The following is a 21754-nucleotide window of genomic DNA, read 5'->3' on the forward strand; positions in this document are numbered from 1 at the left end:
CGCTAAGATGTAAGTTGGGCCCTCCCCTGTCTGTCTGTCCGTCTGTCTGTCTTTGTGCCTGCCTGCCTGCCTGCCTGCCTGCCTGTATCTTGTTAAAGCAGGTGCTTGGCTCTTTGCGCTACAGTACAGTGGTGCCACTCTTTCATATCACTCCCCCATGACAACAAGGCCTAACGGCAGGAGTTTAGTGCCTTGGCAACGGCTTCTGGGGAGCTCTGTTGCCGAGGTGCAGTGCAGTAGAATCTCCATGTTGGCTGAGAGAGGTGGCTGTGGAGGGATATAACCATCTGACAAAAAAGCAGGGAGAGGTAGTGTGTGTCACAGCCATACTGTTCTCTGTACATATCATGTGAACGATCCATATGTTATATTTCATAAGTGAAACTCTATCAAATATGTGAATGGGCGCACATAATGATTAAAATATGTGTGAGTGTGCGTGTCTGTCTGCCTGCGTCTGTGTGTTCAGCTCACCATGGTGTGTGACACCACACTGACAGTGTTCTGTGCACCCGGAGAAAGCAGGGCAGTGATGAGAAGTTGTTTCCACATATTAATTGGGTCACTTCGTCAATGATTCATCATCAGCACACACAAGGTAGAACGAGGCACCCCATACTGTACAAATCAGAGAACATCAGTCTATGTTAATACTTCTAGACAGGGAGAGATGGATACTTGGGTCAAATACATGATCAAATACTAGAGGCTGCACTTTTGGGACTATTCTATTGTTCCCATAGTATGGGGGAAACGGTCTATTAATAGATTAGTGGATCGCATCATTGGTCCATTATGAGACAGGGTACCTCTCTTACTGCAGTACGGATAATAATCTTTACACTGAAAGGTTACTAAAACCATAGTTTGTAGTGATACTTTTGTTTTGTAGTCCTAACTTTAATCTACATCTGTTGCATTCTGAACAATAGATTCATTTAAAATGTAAGGCAAAAGGCTTGCTGTTGTGTTCTGCACAGTAGCCTATGAACTGTCATGTGGCATGACTTCCAATGACATAACAGAACTCATTAGAAAGTTGTGGCGGCTGGAACTGATATCGAAAACGACATAATTCAAACATTTACAAAGTTATTACGAATGTATGGTGAAGACTTGACAGTGCTGCTCTATTTCAAGCCTAAGATAAATATGAAATGGACAGGGCAGTACACAGAGGACAGTACATAGAGGACAGTACACAAGGACAATACACAGAGGACAGTACACAGAGGACAATACACAGAGAACAAGCTTTCTTAGCCTCTTCATCCTCTAGCATATTTCCCTCGACTGCGGTCAGTGCACCAGTCTGTCTGGTCAGATGTGTGGCTTTAGACGAGACATTGAGCTCACTGTCCCTTCAAATGTTTTATATCTGAACCAGTCGAACCTCATAATAGTGACACAACTAAAGGCAAATAGGAGTATTGTACCAAAAACATACACTACATGACCAAAAATCATGGGCATTCAAATGGAGTTGGTCCCACATTTGCTGCTATAACAGCCTCCACTCTACTGGGAAGGCTTTCCACAAGATGTTGGAACATTGCTGCAGGGACTTGGTTCTATTCAGCCACAAGATCATTAGTGAGGTCAGGCACTGATGTTGGGTGATTAGGGCTGGCTCGCAGTCGGCGTTCCAATTCATCCCAAAGGTGTTTGATGGGGTTGAGGTTAGGTCTCTGTGCAGGCCAGTCAAGTTCTTCCACACTAATCTCGACAAACCATTTCTGTATGGACCTCGCTTTGTTCACGGGGACATTGTCATTTGTCATGCTGAAACAGGAAAGGGCCATCCCCAAACTTTTGCCACAAAGTTGGAAGCACAGAATCGTCTAGAATGTTATTGTATGCTGTAAGATTTCCCTTCACTGGAACTAAGGGGCCTAGCCCAAACCATGAAAAACAGCCCCAGACCATTAGTCTTCCTCCACCAAAGTTTAGTTCGCACTATGCATTCGGGCAAATCGCGTTCTCCTGGCATCCGAGATTCGTCCATCGGACTGCCAGATACTGAAGCGTGACTCATCACTCCAGAAAACGTGTTTCCACTTCTCCAGAGTCCAATGGCGGCGAGGTTTACACCACTCCAGCCGACACTTGGCATTGCACATGGTGATCTTAGGCTGCTCGGCTGATCTTAGGCACATGGTGTATGCGGCTGCTCGGCCATGGAAACCCATTTCATGACGCTCTCAACGAACAGTTCAAATCAAATCAAATGTTATTTGTCACAGGAATACAACAGGTGTAGGTAGACCTTACAGTTCTTAACCAACAATGTAGTTTTAAGAAAAAAAGTGTTAAGAAAGTATTTACTAAAATAAACAAAAAAAAATAATACAAAAAAAATAAAGGAGCAACAATAAAATAACAGTAGCTGATGTTGCTTCCAGAGGCAGTTTGGAACTCGGTAGTGAGTATTGCTGAAATGGCTGAAATATCCCTTATCTACTAATTTGAAGGGGTGTCCACATAGGTTTGTATATATAGTGTACCTTACAAACCACAATGTGATGCTACACCTAAGTTTCGAAGACATCTTTGGCATACCAACCTATAATCCATACCAGAATGCTTTATAGGCCTACACCTTAAAAATACACTTTCACATTCAATCAAACAAGCTCTTGGAAATAGTGTAATACACCACCCATGTCAATTTTATGTCTCACCCTCTCTCTCCCTCTCTGATAATGTGCCTGCAAGCCTTACATATTCAAATTAGAAAGTTTCTGGGATACCACCCCCTGTAAAACGTCTCATCCTCGCCCCATAGCTGTCAGCGATTGCGCTCTTTTGGTAATACCCTGTGTGTGTGTGAGTACTATGTGTATGCACTGTACGCGCGCATGTGACCTAAAGGTAACACACTCCCTGTCCCTCAGCTGGAGAGGTCTCCACATCTCTGTGCCCAGTGTAATTGCATCATTAGAATCGTTGTGGCGTCTTCGCCTGGTGGCCGGGGAGATTTAATAAGAGCTCTGGGTGGTTTCTCTCTCTCAGACACTTGTCTCCGTGGAGCTAGGTTTCCCCTCTGGAATTTGTAATAATGCAGCACTCTCTCTCCAACAAAGCCGTAAAGACAGGAACATCAAACAAAGAACAGAAGCTTGGTGAATCCTCTCTCCTCCACCGTAGAGCCAAAGGCAAGCCACAGATACTGTCTATATTGTGTCTGTATATGGCTATTTCTACTGCCTAGCCAATAATGTGCTGTAAGTACATTTGACCATTTGTTTCTCACAATCACCACTGGATATCTAAAGTGATGGAAGTCAGTAGGTGATGTACTGTGTTCGGAAAAGATGCTGAGGGAGAACACTGAAGCAGGAACAGCATTAATTGAGTCAAAAGACTCTTGAATAGAGACACTATAAAAATGCATATTATGTAAAGTATTAATACCCCTTGACTTATTCCCCATGTTGTTGTGTTACAGCCTGAATTCAAAATGTATTAAATATATCTCACCCAACTACACACAATACCCCATAACGACAAAGTGAAAACATGTTTTTAGAATTTTTTCCAAATTTATTGAAAATTAAATACGGAAATATATCCACACCCTTGAGTCGACACATGTTAGAATCAACTTTGGCAGCTATTACAGCTGTGAGTCTTTCTGGGTAAGTCTTTAAGAGCTTTATACACCTGGGCCCAGATTCACAAAATCTTCTTAAGAATAAATGTATTCTTAACTACCATTTTTCCCTTAACTATAGACTTAAGAAGAAAGTTAAGCAAAGTTGCTATTCCTCAAAAAGGTTATTGAATTTTTTTTGTGTTATTTCTTATGTTTCTCCTTAAACAAAAAGTTAAGATGAAATTAGATTCTTGAAAATAATTCTTAATCCCAAAATAGCTAAACTATTGTCTTAAACTCAGGGCAGTGAGAGAAAAAGTTCATGAAAAAAATTGACCATGTTTAACTCACTCACAAACTTCATCTGAAAGTTTCAGTATTGATTATTTTAAACCCAAGAACATGTTTTAGAACATTAAAATATGCTAACACGATTGCCATTGCTAGTTAAACGGTTGCCTAGCAACAAACATCTTAAGAAGATTTGTAAGAAGATATTTGAGAAGTTCGTAAGAAAATCATAAAATCTTAAGATATTGTTGAGGAATAGCACTTACGAACTATCTTATGAACTTCTTTTCCTAAGAAGCTTGTTACGTTTTGCGTAAGAAGTGTTTTGTGAATCTGGGCCCTGGATTGTACAATATTTGCACATTATTATTTTTACAATTCTTCATGCTCTGTCAAGTTGGTTGATGATCATTGCTGGACAGCCAATTTCAAGTCTTGCCATAGCTTTTCAAGCCGATTTAAGTCAAAATCGTAACTAGGCCACTCAGGAACATTCAATGTCGTCTTGGTAAGCAACGCCAGTGCAGCCTTGTGTGTTAGGTTATTGTCCTGCTGAAAGGTGAATTTGTCTCCCAGTGTCTTTTGGAAAGCAGACTAAACCAGATTTTCATCTAGGATTTTGCCTGTGCTTAGCTCTATATCCTAAAAAAACTCCCTTGTCCTTGCCGATGACAAGCATAGCCATAACATGAGGCAGCCACCACCATGCTTGAAAATGTGAAGAGCGGTACTCAGTGTGTTGTGTTGGATTTGTCCCAACATAATGCTTTGTATTCAGAACATAAAGTTAATTTCCTAGCCCAATTTGTGGCAGTTTTACTTTAGTGCCTTTTGGCAAACCGGATGCATGTTTTGTAATATTTTTTTTTCTGTACAGGCTTCCTTCTCATCCAAAGTGTAATTAATAACTTCACCATGGTCAAAGGGATATTAAGCACTATTATTGCACACAGAGTGAGTCCATTCAACTTTCTATGACTTGTTAAGCACATTTTTAATCCTGAATTTATTTAGACGTTCCAATAACAAAGGTGTTAAATACTTATTGACTCAAGATATTACAGTCTTTCATTTTTTATTAATTTATAAAAATGTCTAAAATCAGAATTCCACTTCAAAATTATGGAGTATTGTGTGTAGGCCGGTGACACAAAATCTCAATTTAATACATTTTAAATTCAGACTGTAGCACAACAAACTGTGGAAAAGGTAAAGGGGTGTGAATACTTTCTGAAGGCACTGTGTCTATGTAAAATGTCCATTCCACCTTGTTTATAAATTATCATAAAAAACGTAGTAGTTGGCCTTTTGAAGAAGATTTCCAGGGGGGTCTCTTGATATAAACTGTGATTAATGTGTGGTTGTATTGTGTTACATTTATAGTAGGAGGACTGAGGTAGCCAAGGCGGGCTCAAACCTTCTAGTGTAGCCTTCATATTTACCCAGTGTTTTCCCTAGATTATAATCCGGACGGAGCACAAAGACACCCTAAAATGACATCCAAGGCCTGTTTGAACACCATTTTCAATTGAAAACCATTTAGGTCCAATGCTTTTAGGCAGAAGGGGACCAGAACTAAGTGAACCCTTCCCGCAGATTTAGTTCACTTCCACCAGTGAGTATGGTTACATGCACACATTAATAGGATTATTGTGAATAGTCAGATTAATATAATAGCTCGAAATAAATGTTTACATACTTTGCAAAAATAACAATTTCCCTAATAATCTTGTTAATAATCTGAAACCAGGCTACCTGATGATTGGACACAGATACACGCAGAAAATCGCAAATCAAAATAAACTTTCTACCACCTTATTTTTGGGAAGCCTATTTGATTCTGAGTTCGGACATATAAAATTTGTATGTGAAAACAATTTCTAAGATACATACTTTCCAAACTCACTTCACTCGCTCTAAAGATGGAGGCTTGTGCTGCTGGTGAGGGTAGACGCACAGATCAAATACACAGCTGAAACCCTGATTAAGCTGTTTACATGTAGAAAGATTGCTCAGAAAACCAGGTGTTTTAAACGGCGTATGCTTACTTCGATTATGACCTTACGCTGATTAAAATAAGCAGAGTAAGGTGTTTACATGACTATTGCAATACCCGGCCTACTTCCATTATCAGTTTAATATTGAATTATTAGTGTGCATGTAAACGTACTCGGTGATACATGAAAGTAAGATATTAACAGATGTGGACTTACGTAATGATGAGCGAGGTGGCGAAGAGCAGTGTGGTGAGCAGGCCCCGTTGGCAGTCAGCGTTCTTCCGCTGGCGCTGGTGCATCTCGCCGCCGCAGTTTTCGCAGCAGCGGCACAGGCAGAAGAAGAGGCCAACCAGGGGCAGTAGGACCATGAAGAGCAGGCCGAGCACGGCACACACCATGAAGCCTGTCTCATAGTAGATGGCCTGGAGAGAAGAGGAGCAGTAGATGGGAGGAGGGAGAGGGTGAAGAAAAGAGAGGGAGTGAGGAGAGGGGGAGAAGTAGAGAGGGAGCAGTAGATGATTCCAGAATGATGATGAGAGCCCACAGTTGGCATTGACACTTTCCTTAAATGTCATTTCATACAGTACATAGTAGGCTATTCCATGGCCATGTAGGTAGGCCAGTTGAGAACAAGTTCTCATTTACAACTGCGACCTGGCATTGATGGCTGTGGAGATATTATCCTCAAAATCAATGCCAAATGTGTGACACTTTAAGCCAGTAGGCATGGCACAGTGAAACCGTTTGACGTCATTTCTGAATCAGTGTGATTTTGATACTATTTCAGCTCCAGAAAAAAATTGGTTGAATCTACACTACCGTTCAAAAGTTTGGGTCACTTTTTCCTTGTCACAATTTCCTAGTTTTTGAAAGAAAAGCAATTTTTTTGTCCATTAAAATAAAATTAAATTTATCAGAAATACAGTGTAGACATTGTTAACGTTGGAAATGACTATTGTAGCTGGAAACGGATTATTTTTTAATGGAATATCTACATAGGCGTACAGGGGCCCATTATCAGCAACCATCACTCCTGTGTTCCAATGGCACGTTGTGTTAGCTAATCCAAGTTTATCATTTTAAAAGTACCCGCAAAACACCAGTTCCAATGTCAACAGTGAAGAGGCGACTCTAGGCAGAGCAGCAAAGAAAAAGACATATCTCAGACTGGCCAATAAAAATAAAAGATTAAGATGGGCAAAATAACACAGACACTGGACAGAGGAACTCTGCCTAGAAGGCCAGCATCCCGGAGTCGCCTCTTCACTATTGACATTGAGACTGGTGTTTTGCGGGTACTATTTAATGAAGCTGCCAGTTGAGAACTTGTGAGGTGTCTGCTCTCAAACTAGACACTCTAATGTACTTGTCCTCTTGCTCAGTTGTGCACCGGGGCCTCCCACTCCTCTTTCTATTCGGGTTAGAGCCAGTTTGCGCTGTTCTGTGAAGGGAGTAGTACACGGCGTTGTATGAGATCTTCAGTTTTTTGGCAATTTCTCGCATGGAATAGCCTTCATTTCTCAGAACAAGAATAGATTGACGAGTTTCAGAAGAAATATCTTTGTTTCTGGCCATTTTGAGCCTGTACTTGAACCCACGAATGCTGATGCTCCAGATACTCAACTAGTCTAATGAAGGCCAGTTTTATTGCTTCTTTAAACAGAACAACAGTTTTCAGCTGTGCTAACATAATTGCAAAAGTGTTTTCTAATGATCAATTAGCCTTTTAAAATTATAAACTTGGATTAGCTAACACAACGTGCCATTGGAACATAGAAGTGATGGTTGCTGATAATGGGCCTCTGTACGCCTATTTAGATATTCCATACAAAAATCTGCCGTTTCAAGCTACAATAGTCATTTACAACATTAACAATGTCTACACTGCATTTCTGATCAATTTTATGTTATTTTAAATGGACAAAAAAATTGCTTTTCTTTCAAAAACAAGGACATTTCTAAGTGACCCCAAACGTTTGAACGGTAGTGTATATAGTTGATGATCCCTGCCATTAACAATGTCAAATCAATAGAAACATACATTGCATGACATTTTGCATCAACAATTGCTTTAAATGTGGGAACATCAACACAAAGGACATGCATGTAATCAACAACAAAAAAACAAGACAAATGTTTAGTTCAATAGGTGCCATTAGTTTAACGAATATGAGACTAATTCTAGTGAAGGGCAAAGAAAGAATTAGTGCTTCTAATGTTGCTTCAGAAATAGCAATGCTACTTCAGTTAGCTACACTCTTAGAAAAAAGGGTTTTGGTTTGATTTGATTTATTAGGATCCCCATTAGCCGACGCCAATGGCGACAGCCAGTCTTACTGTGGTCCGACACATAACGAAAAATACATTACAGACAAAAAAAGTTACTTTACAATTTACGAAAGGGTCCTTCGGCTGTCTCCATAGGAGAACCCTTTTTGGTTCCCAGGTAGAACCCTATTTAGTTTTAGGTAGAACCCTTTTGGGTCCCATGTAGAACCCTCTGCAGAAACGGTTCTACATGAAACAGAAATAGTTATTCAAAGGGTTCTCCTATGGGGACAGTCAAAGAACTGTTTTAGGTTCCAGATAGCCCCTTTTTTTCTAACAGTGAAAGCTACAGTGGGGGTAGCTAGGTGAGATGGAGTAGAGGTCATGACCATAGAGGATTAAGCACATGGACAAAACTTTCCAGCACTCAATGGACCAAACTTTAGAGCACTCAAGTTATCATGTCAGTTATCATGAACACTGTCTCCCACCTCCCCTTATTATATAAGGTCCCTGTCCCACTTATCTCCTCCTATCTCAACTGAACTAAGCGAGGGTGTTAAAAATTTGGACATTTTTATAGGAATCAGTAATTCCCGCTCTGTATGTAACTTGTCACAATGACATTATGCTGCTTCATAATATGAAAAGGGTGAAAGCGGCAGCTATCAAAACGTCTGAATGACTCCTCTCATGGCTGCCCCTACTGATTCACAGTAATTTTAATCTTCTTAACCCAGCGACCCTCCTGCACTGGAGACCTGCTGCTTTGCCATTTAGCACTCTCCAGGACCCTCTTGAAAAAGAGATTTCAAATCTCAAAGAGCCCTTCCTGATAAATAAAAGTTAAATCAAAAATGTAAAAAACTCAGACTCAAACCTATTCTGAACTGAACTTTTTTTCCACCTTTCTCCTTTTCTCTTCTGCTCGTTTTGAAAACTTTGGGCAAAGTTTCTAAATCTCTGGCTGCTCAGTTAATCCAACTTCTAAAGCCACTCTTTGGCTGAGTAAGGCTCACTGGGTGTCAGTCAGGTAGTTCCTGGAGGCTATGGATAAAGAGAAATCCTGTCTTAGCTAAAGCCCCCTTGCCCTGGCTTCTTTCTCTCTACATTATCAGAGGTGGTAAATCTCAGAGCCGGAGGGAATGTGTGACTTTTACTATAATGAACAAAGCATCCATCCATGTCTGACCAGTTCTTTGACGGTTTGGCCTTTTCTTTTGCCTTTACACGGTTCTGTTTGTCTTTGTTAAGGGTTCTGCACGTCCACCACAATCACTGTTAAATAGATTTTTCCATCAAATGCTTCCCACAGCTGTTTGAACTGGGTGGAAACTTGCAAGGGCACATTATGTACCTCAATGCTACGTGATCGGATTAATTCTCAAGGTTAAGATTCCAGGTGGGCCGTCCGCTACTCACTTTCTACTGGCATTTGTCCAATTAGGAGTGAAAACACACACACACAGCCATTCTCTCAGTGCATAACAAGGAGAGAAAAAGTGACTTTTCTCTCCAGAATAACTGTCAGATTGCGAGAGGTTGTATGATGGGATGGTATTGGTAGCAGCAAACTGTCATCTCTGTCCAATCCTTACCACCAGGCATATAATCCCTTTACATGGTTAAAACATCCCTCTAAAGACTGCCCTTGCCCGCTCCTATTTCACTCCAGTAGCACTCACTTCACGAGGTCAGGGCATGCCCAGTCCAGCATGCATTTGTAGTCTACTTGTGTGTTGCTATAGCCCCTTGCTTTAGCCACTGTCATGGAGTTCACTAAATATTTCCATAAAGAAACTGATAGAACACACAGGTGCTAAATCAAGGTGACTTGCAAAGATGAGGACCAAGAGCAAGAGTGGGAGTGTGTCGATGTAGTGTCCACATCTAAAGAATCATTGTGGAATGTGAAAAGACACTTATCCCGAAAGCATGATAGAGTACTTACTACGTGCACATGCTAAAAGTAAGGAACGAGGTGGGTAGAAAACTAAGTGTGTCATTGTAGCAAAGTATTTATACAAAAAAAAAATCGGATTTTGGCCCAATAGGCCTGGCATATTCCCACGTTCAAAGACCTTTCCGTTTTGAATGGGTTATTTTGCCTAAAAACTTTTAGGCCTACCTATAGAAAATGTTTAAAAATAACTCTGCATCTCTGCCCAGCCTGGCAAGAGTGACCTTATTCTAAAATGGATTAAACAGTTTTTCCCCGCCTCATCAATCAACACACAATAGCCTATAATGTCAAAGCAAAAACAGTTTACAAATAAAACACTTTAATATCACATTTACATAAGTATTCAGACCCTTTACTCAGAACTCTGTTGAAGTACCGTTGGCAGCGATTATAGCCTCAAGTCTTCTTGGGTATGACGCTACAAGTTTGGCACACCTGTATTTGGGGAGTTTCTCACATTCCTCTCTGCAGATCCTCTCAAGCCCTGTCAGGTTGGATGGGGAGCGTCGCTAAACAGCTATTTTCAGGTCTCTCCAGAGATGTTCGATCGGGTTCAAGTCTTGGCTCTGGCTGGGCCACTCAAGGACATTCAGAGACTTCTCCCAAAGCCACTCACACACACACACATTGTCTTGGCTGTGTGCTCAGGGTCGTTGTCCTGTTGGAAGGTGAACCTTTGCAGCAGTCTGAGGTCCTGAGTGCTCTGGAGCAGGTTTTCATCAAGGATCTCTCTGTACTTTGCTCTGTTCCTCTTTCCCTCAAGCCTGACTAGTCTTCCAGTCCCTGCCGCTGAAAAACATCTCCACAGCATAATGCTGCCACCACCATGCTTCACCGTAGGGATACTGCCAGGTTTCCTCCAGACGTGACGCTTCGCATTCAGGCCAAAGAGTTCAATCTTGGTTTCATCTGACCAGAGAATCTTGTTTCTCATGGGCTAAGAGTACTTCACGTGCCTTCAGGAAAACTCCAAGCGGGCTGTTATGTGCCTTTTCCTGAGGAGTGGCTCCATCAGGCCACCTTCTGGAAGGTTCTCCCCTCTCCACAGAGGAACTCTGGAGCTCTGTCAAAGTGACCATCGGGTTCTTGGTCACCTCCCTGACCAAGGCCCTTCTCCCCCGATTGCTCAGTTTGGCCAGGCGGCCAGCTCTAGGAAGAGTCTTGGTGGTTCCAAACCTCTTCCAGAGGCCACTGTGTTTTTGGGGACCTTCAACGCTGCAGAAATGTTTTGGTACCCTTCCCCAGATCTGTGCCTCGACACAATCCTGTCTCGGAGCTCTACGGACAATTCCTTCGACCTCATGGATTGGTTTTTGCTCTAACATGCATTGTCAACTCTGGGACCTTTTATAGACAGGTGTGTGCCTTTCCAAATCATGTCCAATGAATTTAATTTGCCACAGGTGCACTCCAATCAAGTTTAAGAAACATCTCAAGGAAGATCAATGGAAATAGGATGCACCTGAGTAAAACAATTTCGAGTCTCATAGCAAAGGGTCTGAATAAGTATGCAAATAAGGTATTTCTGTTTTTTATTTTTAATACATTTTCAAAAATGTCTAAAAAACTATTTTTGCTTTGTCATTATGGGTTAGTAATAATTGAATCCATTTTAGAATAAGGCTGTAAAGTAACAAAATGTGGAAAAAGGGAAGTGGTCTGACTACTTTCCGAATGCACTATATGAAAATCAGTATGACCCAACCTCTCCAGTCGTATGGGAATGTGATATATGAGGGTCTTTATGGACTATGACTGTACTGAATATATCAGTGTCTTGAGATTTAACTGGAGTTCTGGCCTCAGCACCACAGCTAGGGCTCAAGTGAGGCTCAGCATGGCAATGGTTTGACTGGCTGGCTGGGAGAGAAGAGGAAAATCACACTGCAGAGGACTCAGCCTGACTGAATGGTTGCCATGGAAATCCCTGGTCCTAAATACATTTGACCCTTTTGGAATTTGCTCATACCCAGATATGAATTGTGCCTGTCATTGTATGACTGGTATGATCACATCAGAGGAGGCTGGTGCAAGGAGCTATAGGAGGACCGACTCATTGAAAAGGCTGGAATGGTACCAAACACATCAAACACATGGAATCAATGAAAATGTATTCCATTCCCGCCATTACAATGAGACCGTCCTCCTATAGCTCCTCCCACCAGCCTCCTCTGGATCATTTAATACATTACAGTAAAAGCCCATATAAACCCATTGGTTATATCCTGACTGTCATAGAACTTTGAATCGAATTCCAATGATGACCATTTTTACCTTAAGTAGTTTTTAGGACCCTCACCCCAGCGGACAACATTTGTCATGGGAATAGACAGTCAAGTTATGAAATCTGGTTTTCTGGTTGAAGAGATGTCAGATAACCATATTAGAAGCAGATAAAGAGGTATTTTTATAGTTGCTAAAAAGACATGTAAACAAAATGTCCTTTTGCCATGAGTGTACAACCTCACGTTGTCATTGCAACATCTGATCTCATTGCAACGAGTTTTGCCCGCTGGGTCACTTCAATAAATGTGATGGCAGAGTGAGCTAAAGATATGCTAGATGGGTGAGGGATAGTTGGGAAAAGACTGAGACCATACAGGTGGGTGAAGGTAAAGGAGGCTAGGTAGTGTGCAAACTTTACCTGGAGCGTCAGCACAATGTTCTCTGGCTGAGGGTTGCCCAGTCAGATGAAGAAGGCATGCAGAAGACAAAGGCAACGCAGAGTCAAAGAAATAATGTGGATGAAGCAGAAAATCAAACTTAAAATTCACATGCATATTCAGACAGTTGCACATACAGACAAAGAGCATCTACAGGCTCTAATGTATAGTACATTCCATTTAATGTTTTGACCTGCAATTGACTGGAGGCTTCAAAACAGTTTGATCCTGATCAATAAATAAATGCTGTCTGGAAACATTCAAACACTTTTCTTCTGAAGATTCAGGAGAAGCCTAGATCTTCAAAGAAAAAACGAGTTGTTAATTAAAGGTGTTTATTAGACAAAAACACGACTGATTTCTCCCTCAGTTTGCAGTCGTACACATTGCCAGAGGCAATTACTGTTCTTCCAGCGTACTAACACATAGGAAGGTCTCGCCTTGGATTACAAAAGCAATTAACACATTGCTTTAGAATAGATAGAGTGGTGCCAATCGCACAACATCTCAAATATGAGTCATTTCCGTATCATAAATAACTGCGTGACACTAGTGAGAAAGTCAAATCATAAAAATCTATGAACAAGCACAGATAAACATAAAGTGTGTACACAAACAGACTCACCTTCTGATACTCCGACTGAATGGCTCCAAATTTATCCTTGGCGACTTTGACGACGAGATCTGAAACGACATGGAGGAAACAGACAATGTGAGGTCCGCTTGTCGCAGTTCAGCGCTGTCACATTTTGTTACGCAACATCATGTTCCCCCATGAGTACAGTACAGAAACGTTCACAACACCACCCCCTGAGGACCACCTTTCAGCTCTAAATTGTACAGTAGTAAATGACTTCCAGTACTGTGATGCTATAGTACACAGAGAACCAGCTACACAATATGATGGCTAATAATTTGTTATTTACAGTATATCATATCCATGGGGGTTCAGCCAGAGATACATGATAGTGTTCTATTTCATTCTGTGTGTCCAGCAAAGCTACCCACTGATCTAGAAACAGGCTATTGCATCTTCAGTAGTGGTGGATGAGACCGTATAGTAGAAATGTAGAACTCTAGACATCTAGTGGGCAGCAATATTTGATATGTGTATATACAGTATACTATATACTGTATACACATCACATGCGACTCGCAATAAGACTAAGCCATTAGCCTACTCAAATGTTTATCTGACTCCATAAAGTAGGAATATGCAAGAGACTATGGTTGAGTTACAGTAATAGGCAATGAAGAAATGACTGAGAATGGAATTCTAAATACAAGTGTATTTAATTACTTTGTAAAATGAATGGATTCACATACAAGGCATGAAGCTTAAGTTACAAAGCATTAACAAGTATTACAAGGCATTATTCTAAGCATGGTCAGAGACAAAGAGAGAGGGACAAAGAAACCATGGCTTGTGCCGTCGTGGCCCATAGCTCATGGGAGAAGGAGAGAAATAGTGTAGGTATCTCACCACAGCAGGTCAGGAACATAAGAGAAAGAACAATGAATCTTTTCTAAACATCTCAGTTGTTTGGATTCAAAATCTGAGTTGTTGACCAATACTATTACTGTAAAGTTAACCTCCAATCAGATATCAAACCTACATGATGTAAACTCTCAGAGGTGTGACAATGGGAGTTGGCAAGATCAACACAGAGAATGCTGAATTCTTTTTTTTATATATGCTTTGTTTTTATTGTAGGAACACAAAGAAAGTACAAATAAAGTCAAATAAAAGAACAACAAAAAAGATCTGGCAGTTATAGTGCACGTCATACCTTCATCATATTAGTTACATTGACATCTTTGAATTAGACCTTTTCCAAGTACGAAACCCATTTTTCCCAGTGTTCCTGACCTCTCTCCTCTTGTGTTCTTAAAGCAAAGGTCATACGCTCCATGTGGTGTATTTCTTTTACAATGTCTATCCATTGTGTCACTGTGGGAGGGTCTTTTTGTAGCCATTTCCTAGTGATAGCCTTTTTACTGGCTGCCAGTAGGACCTTCAAGAGGTACTTTTCTCTGTTGTGTAAGTTATCAGGTATTTCACCCAAGTACAAAGAAATGAATGTTTGTTCTATGTCAAATCCCATTATTTTTCCAATGTTAGATCTTATTTCTCCCCAGTAGGTTTCGATTGCGGGGCAAGTCCAAAAGATATGAGAGTGATCCACCCTCGATAGGCCGCATTCTCTTCAACAAGGATGTAGGGAGCCAGTCTGTTTTGATTTCAGTTTAGGTGTTATGAAGAAACATACAACATTCTTCCAACAGAATTCTCTCCATGACCTTGAGTCGGTGGTGCTTTGTTGAGTCTCTAATATGTTCAACCATGTTTCATCAGTTATTTCAATGTTAAGTTCCTCCTCCCATTTCTTTTTAATATAGTTTGTAGAATGTTTCTTTGAGGATTGAATATCAAGTAGAGATTTGAGATAGTTTTTTTGTTACTCCCCATGTTGTATGCGTTAGTGAATACTTGGATTAATTTTGGAGGTGCTCGAGGGTCAGTCACTTATCTCCCTTAAGAGATCGTGTCGAACTTGTCATCTGTAAAAATGTTGTTTATCCAAGCCATGTTTTTTACTTAGGTCCTGGAAGTTATCTAGGTCCCCATTCCTTATAATTGTACTGAATGATGTGATGCCTTTCTGCGTCCATTGTTTAAATCTGCTGTCCTGAGTTGCAGGGATGAAGCTGGGGTCGTATGCGGGCCAACTCAGCAGTTTGACCTCTCTGTCTAATTTATTTTGCTTAACTACCCTATACCATGTCTTCAGAGAGAAATGAATCCACTGATTTTGTCTACTGTATATTTCTATTACCATGTCCTTATTTCCCAAAACTGACTGTATGGGTGTCTCTGTCAAAGTAGTCTCAATGTCTTTCCATTTGGATTCGTATTCTGAATTGCACCAACACAGAGGTCTCAATTGGGCTGACACATAATAATCTTTTAGGTTTGGTAAGGCCATACCCCCACAGTTTTTTGGTAATTGTAATGTTGTATATCTAATTCTTGGTCTCTTACTGTTCCAGATAAACCTTGATATCCGTTTATCCCATTCTCTAAACTGTTTAGGCGGGATTTCTATGGGCAGTGATTGGATTAAATACAGTAACCTCGGCAGGATGTTCATTTTGATTGCTTCAATTCTACTACTAAGATCTAAGGGAAGTGAATTCCACCTGTCTAGGTCATCATTTATTTTCTTGTTGATGTGATCGTAATTCATGCAATAAAGTTTGGGTGTATCTTTTGGTAGATATACTCCAAGATATTTAATGGATGAAGAAGTCCAGTGGAAGTTATACCTACTCTTCAGCTCTTCCTGTGGGGTGTAATTATATACTAGGGCTTGGGTCTTGTGTACGTTAAGCACATACCCTGAATATGTTCCAAATGTTTGTAAAACATGCATCAATCTAGGTACACTTGAGCCTGGGTCTTTAAGGAATAACAGAACGTCATCAGCATACATGCATATCTTATGTTCACTGCCTCTTATTGCCCTCTAGGGGGCCTGTCGCCCTCTAAGGTTGGGTCCGCTGTCCCTCTAGGGGGTCCTGCTTATTGCCCTCTAAGGTTGGGTCCTGTCTTATTGTTATTCCCTCTAAGGTTGGGTCCTGTCTTATTGTTATTCCCTCTAAGGTTGGGTCCTGTCTTATTGTTATTCCCTCTAAGGTTGGGTCCTGTCTTATTGTTATTCCCTCTAAGGTTGGGTCCTGTCTTATTGTTATTCCCTCTAAGGTTGGGTCCTGTCTTATTGTTATTCCCTCTAAGGTTGGGTCCTGTCTTATTGTTATTCCCTCTAAGGTTGGGTCCTGTCTTATCGTTATCCCCTCTAAGGTTGTCTTATTGCCTGTGCTAATGGTTCGAGGTACAAGGAGAAGAGCGTGGGTGAAAGATTACAGCCTTGTCTTGTTCCTCGCTCTAATTCTATCGTTCGTGACAAATGTCCATTTATCTTTATTCTAGCGGTCGGACATGAATACAGTGTTTTGATGCACTGTATCACTTCTTTGTTGAAACCAAATCTTTCCATAACTTGGAATAGGTAATCCCATCCCACTGAATCAAATGCTTTTTCTGCATCTAGACTGATTAATATTGCACTTGTCTTATTTTGAGTAATGTGGTCCATGACATGCAGTATTCTCCTTATAATGTCCTGTGTCTGCCTATTTTGTATGAAACCAGTTTGATCTCTGTCAATCAATTCTGGGATTATGTTCTCCATTCTTTTGGCTATTATTGATGCATATAGTTTATAATCCGTGTTAAGAATTGTGATAGGTCTATATGAACTGCATTCCTTCTTATCTTTACCCTCTTTTGGGATTACAGATATGATGGCCTCTCTCCATGACGGTGGGAGACCCCCCCCTCCCGCAGAGTCCAGTTAAAACAGGCCTTAGGTAGAGGTGTTAGTTGTTCTCTGAAGGTCTTGAACCATTCTGAAAGGAAGCCATCAGTGCCTGGAGACTTGTTTACTTTTAGTTGAGATATTGCTTTATTAATTTCTTCGGTGGATATTTCCAAAGTTAGTCTATCATTTTGCTCTGTCCCAATTGAGGGGAGATCAAGTGAGTAAAAAAAATGCTCTATTGTCTGTGCATCTTCCTTCTCTGGTTGCTTGTACAGAATTGTGTAATATGATTCAAATGCATTCTGTATTTAATCTAATTTGAATGTGATCTTCTTTGTTTTGGGGTCTTTTATTTTGAAAATGGTATTCTGTGCTTGTTGTTTCCGGAGTCTCCATGCTAGTAATTTGGTTGCCTTTGAGCCTGCTTCATAATATCGTTGTTTCAGGAACCTGAGCCTTTTCTCTACTTCTTCTCTATAAATCTGGTAAATTTCCTGTTTTACCTTTTGAATCTCTCGTAATATAAGAGGATCTTTGTATTGACTATGACATTGTTCTAAGTTTCTTAGTGTTTCCTGTAATTTCAGCAGTTTCTGTGCTTTAATCTTTTTCTTGGGAGATGATGTGGCTATGATCTTTCCTCTAATAACCGCCTTAGTTGCATCCCACAATGTAGCAGGAGATACTTCCCCCTTATCGTTATTCTCCAGATAGATGTTCGATTCTGTCTTTATTGATTCCTTGAATGCTGGATCATTCAGCTTGCTTGTATTAAGTCTCCATAGAGTATTTCTTGGTTTGCTATCAAGGTGTAGAGTAAGGTAAACTCGAATCATGATCTGATAAGTCGCTCTGCCCGATCCTACAATCCTTAAGCCTGTGTCTATCTGCACTGTACATGAAAAAATTGTCTAACCTGGAGTATTCAGTGTGGCGGGCTGAGTAAAAAGTATATTTCTTATCGGTCTTGTGGGTGTCACGCCATACATCGAGCAGTCCTAGATCCTGCCATATCCTATTTGGTATTTTTAGAATGCTGAATTCTTAAGAGGAGACACTTTGGGGGCTGGGTTGCCCTACATGGACATGTTGAAGTAAACATGTTCTGTGCAGGTCAAATCTGAACACATATACAGGGCCTAGTTGTTCATATTGGAAAGATAAAAACAAAGCCACTGATTATATTTTGTCAGACTGTGATGGACTGTGATTTAAGAGAGGAGGTTGCCTCAGGCTTCTCTTTCACTCAATTAATCTTGCTTTTATGAAGATCATTGCGACTAACTAACACATGTTCCATGGAAAACCAACTTCAATATCTTTGTCTTGACATTAAATTGTGTTGAAAGGAGGACGTGTTTGCATATGGATGGCTCGTACATGCCAGTCCTCACCAGAAAAGAGTCCTTAGTAAAAATTATTTTGCACATAATACAAATAGCAGAAGTTGCTCACACCTTTCACCCATTGGTTCCCCCAGGGTTGAAAATTCATCAAAGAAAGACCACTGGTTTCACTTTTCTGACAGCTCAATTTGACCTTGAATCGACCACTGTCAATATCCCCTCACATTCTGAGAAAGAGGGTTACCAGGATAGTGGGTTTTCGCATCAGAAGATTACTTACAGCTACCCTCTGTGAAATCACATTAGCTAGCAACAAACAGTATGGGACTAGGCTACATATCAGGGAAGAGGGGCTAGCCTGCATGGCAAGCAGCAGCTTAAAAGTAGAAAGCCTTGCCATCCTCCTCCGGAACATGGCAAACAGCCATAAACTCACAGTAGGCTCTGGGTTAGCATTCATAATATATTCCCATGGGAAGGTTTCAAAATAAATCCTTGAAACATTTCAAGTGAACTCTATAGACAATGCAATAATGCACCTGATTTGACACAAACTGTTATAATCTGTTATAACAGTTAGGCCTAGCGCCTGTCAATACAAATGAACACTGCCATTATCTGACACATGGGTTTCTACTTGGCTAGTTAGCTACCTAGATATAGTCTGATTGAAAATCGGAGTGACGTGTTACCATTATCTCTGTGCTTCACTGAACCTAATGCTGTGGGAAGAAGAGAAGGCATGCAATTAAAGGTGACAAAGTGACCAATATTACTATTATAATGTTCACCCAATTAATTCCAAGTAGCATGTATAAACCCATGTCAGCCGCTGTGCTGCTAGCTGACTTGCTAATGGTATTAGATCGAGGGTACGCTCTAACACTAATGGAGAGGAACTGGCCAGCCACCTTTACCTCACTGACGGTGTTGAAAAGCATATGAGACACACATGACCATCAACAAAGTAATAGTTCCTCATGTATTTCCTGTTCCACCTTGTGCAATGGAAAATCGTCTATTTTGGCAATGTACACAGAGACGGGTAGTTATTGGAGGGCCATGTCTGAGAGTCTCTCATCCTCATTTTGACCTTAGAACATTGTACTGGTCTGCTCTGTATACTGACTTGGGAGTTTTATTTTAGGATGTAAACGCTTGTGTATGAATCAAAAACAATAGGTGTTTTTAGGTCCGTCAAAGATGGCGGGTGGGTGCAGGAGACTTCACCTTGAAGCTTGAAAGCCTCACGGCAAAGACAGTACAGCAGGGTTTGTCAACTGTGTTTTGCCTCCTGCGAAATGTTTTCTGAGCTAATAGTTGGCGGGCCAGAACATAATTACTATATAGTATTAGCACAATACATTTTCCTACACTACAAATTTAACAACATTTTTAACAAATCTGATTAGTAAATAAATTCAGTGACAATAACATAATCATTTCGATCTGATTACACTTAAAATCACCATGTCTCTATTCAATTATTATTTTTGTCTATTTCTCTGTGCATTGATTGGTGTGGAAAAACAGGTCTACGTAGCTTACTGTAGGCTACACAACTTTTTTTTACGTCAACATTCATTCAACACAATTAGCTTGATAACAAGAGGAAATGTCGCTCTCAAAAAGTATTTAAAAAAAAAAGTGGATAATGAAAATCAAAGTTTAAGGGAAGAATGTACAGAGAGATATGCGTTCATCTTAACATCTTTTTCCAATGCCAAGCCAGTGTGTCTTATTTGCAATGAAAATGTCGCTGTTTGCAAATAATTCAATCTCAGACGTCATTATGAATCTACGCGTGGAACTTTCAAAGTGGCCTTCCTACCCCAGAGGCCAGACGCAGAAACATTTTTGTTAACTGCAAGCTATACACATGGCTTTTTTGGCTGACATATTCTGTCCCTTAAATGGGTTAAATTTCCAGTTACAAGGAAGAGAGAAAACAGTCGTGGACATGGTGGAAAAACGTAAGGCCTTTACTAGGAAGCTTGAGTTGTTCGATTTGGACTTGACATCTGGAAGGCTTCTGCACACTGAACAAATGACAGGCCACAGCATGGAAGATTTCATCAAGCAGCTGAGGGACAACTTCTCCACCAGATTTGAAGACTACAGAATGCCCATGGATATCATTGTGTTTGTACGCGATCCTCTCACAGTCCGCCCAGGTGTAGAATTCTCCTCCCTTGCTAAGAAAACAATACCCTCGCTGGATGAGGCCCGCAATTCAAACTGAGCTGACTGAATTTGAGACATCGAGACAAATCAGGGATGCGCACAGGAGTGCTGAGTCCTTGTGTGTGTTTTGGGTGGCTGCTCAGAGGAATACAGCCAACAAAGAATCTTCCATTTTATGTGCTAACAATGTTAGAATCAATGTTATCTTTTTTTATTTTTTTTAAAATTTTATAATTTTATTTTAAATGTTAGAGTCCTTATTTTCCTCTATGAACGCAGTATAGACTCAGATAAGTCAATGGAGGACGGCCTGCGCATCAAAATCACAACCCTCTCACGCGAGATCCACAAGATCGTGTCCGAGGGGGGATGCAACTTTTCCCATTGAGTAAGTAACGCAGTGTCCTATATGACTGTATTTAGTAAATACTAACATTATTGTGAGCGCTTATCCAGGGATATTTAGGTCTCAAGCTGACAGTTTGTTCTGTCGTTACAGGAGCAGGCCATTCCGATACAGACATTCAGACACAGAGATCACCTTTTTTTCTTTAAATGTATTGTTTTATGTAGGTTGCTACAATTTTGGCCAGTTGCAATTGTAAGTAGGCCTAATAAAAAATAAATCCCACTTCTATTAGGCCATATCTTCTTTGATTGTGAAAGATGCTGTTTAGCCTTATTGCCTACCCCAGCCAGTTGTTATTTTATATACGCCTAGGCTCAGAAGAAATAAACTCCATTTAACCTCTCTTGTTGTTTGTAAAGTCAAATTAAAATTAAGATTATTGATGAAATGAATTACTCAACTTGTGTAGGTTCAACTCCTATTGAATGCGCTGTGGTTGCAGCAGGCTTTATTAGTTGACTGTGTCCTGCATTCTCTCTCATGAATGAAGTTAAAATGTAACTTTTGCATTATTTAGGTAGTGCAACTTCCTTCTTGGGACATTGCATTTGGGAGTTTTTGCATCTCGGGTCCAATAATTTTTCATTATTATGTTATTTTTTTAAATGAAAAAAATATTCATAATTAATTTGGGGGGCCACATAATATTGTTGGCG

At 40.5% G+C, this 21754-nt stretch overlaps 1 protein-coding gene across 10 annotated transcripts in view; it reads right to left on the reverse strand.

The window, feature by feature from the left end:
* The window catches only part of LOC106604539 (prominin-1-A), a 111544-nt gene that overhangs the window by 53271 nt on the left and 36519 nt on the right, over positions 1 to 21754 (reverse strand). For 6 of the 10 annotated variants that reach the window (XM_014199278.3, XM_014199268.3, XM_014199274.3 and 3 more), the window contains exons 2-4: positions 13403 to 13461; positions 12759 to 12785; positions 6100 to 6305 (exon numbers count right to left, since the gene is read on the reverse strand). In XM_014199278.3, the coding sequence (XP_014054753.1) occupies positions 6100 to 6305; positions 12759 to 12785; positions 13403 to 13461 (292 nt within the window). The remainder of the gene's footprint in view (positions 1 to 6099; positions 6306 to 12758; positions 12786 to 13402; positions 13462 to 21754) is intronic. The other 4 variants (XM_014199275.3, XM_014199272.3, XM_014199271.3 and 1 more) reach the window with 1 other exon arrangement.

This window comes from Salmo salar, chromosome 05 (genome assembly GCF_965601325.2).
Source record: "Salmo salar chromosome 05, fSalSal1, whole genome shotgun sequence".
Lineage (NCBI taxonomy): Eukaryota > Metazoa > Chordata > Actinopteri > Salmoniformes > Salmonidae > Salmo > Salmo salar.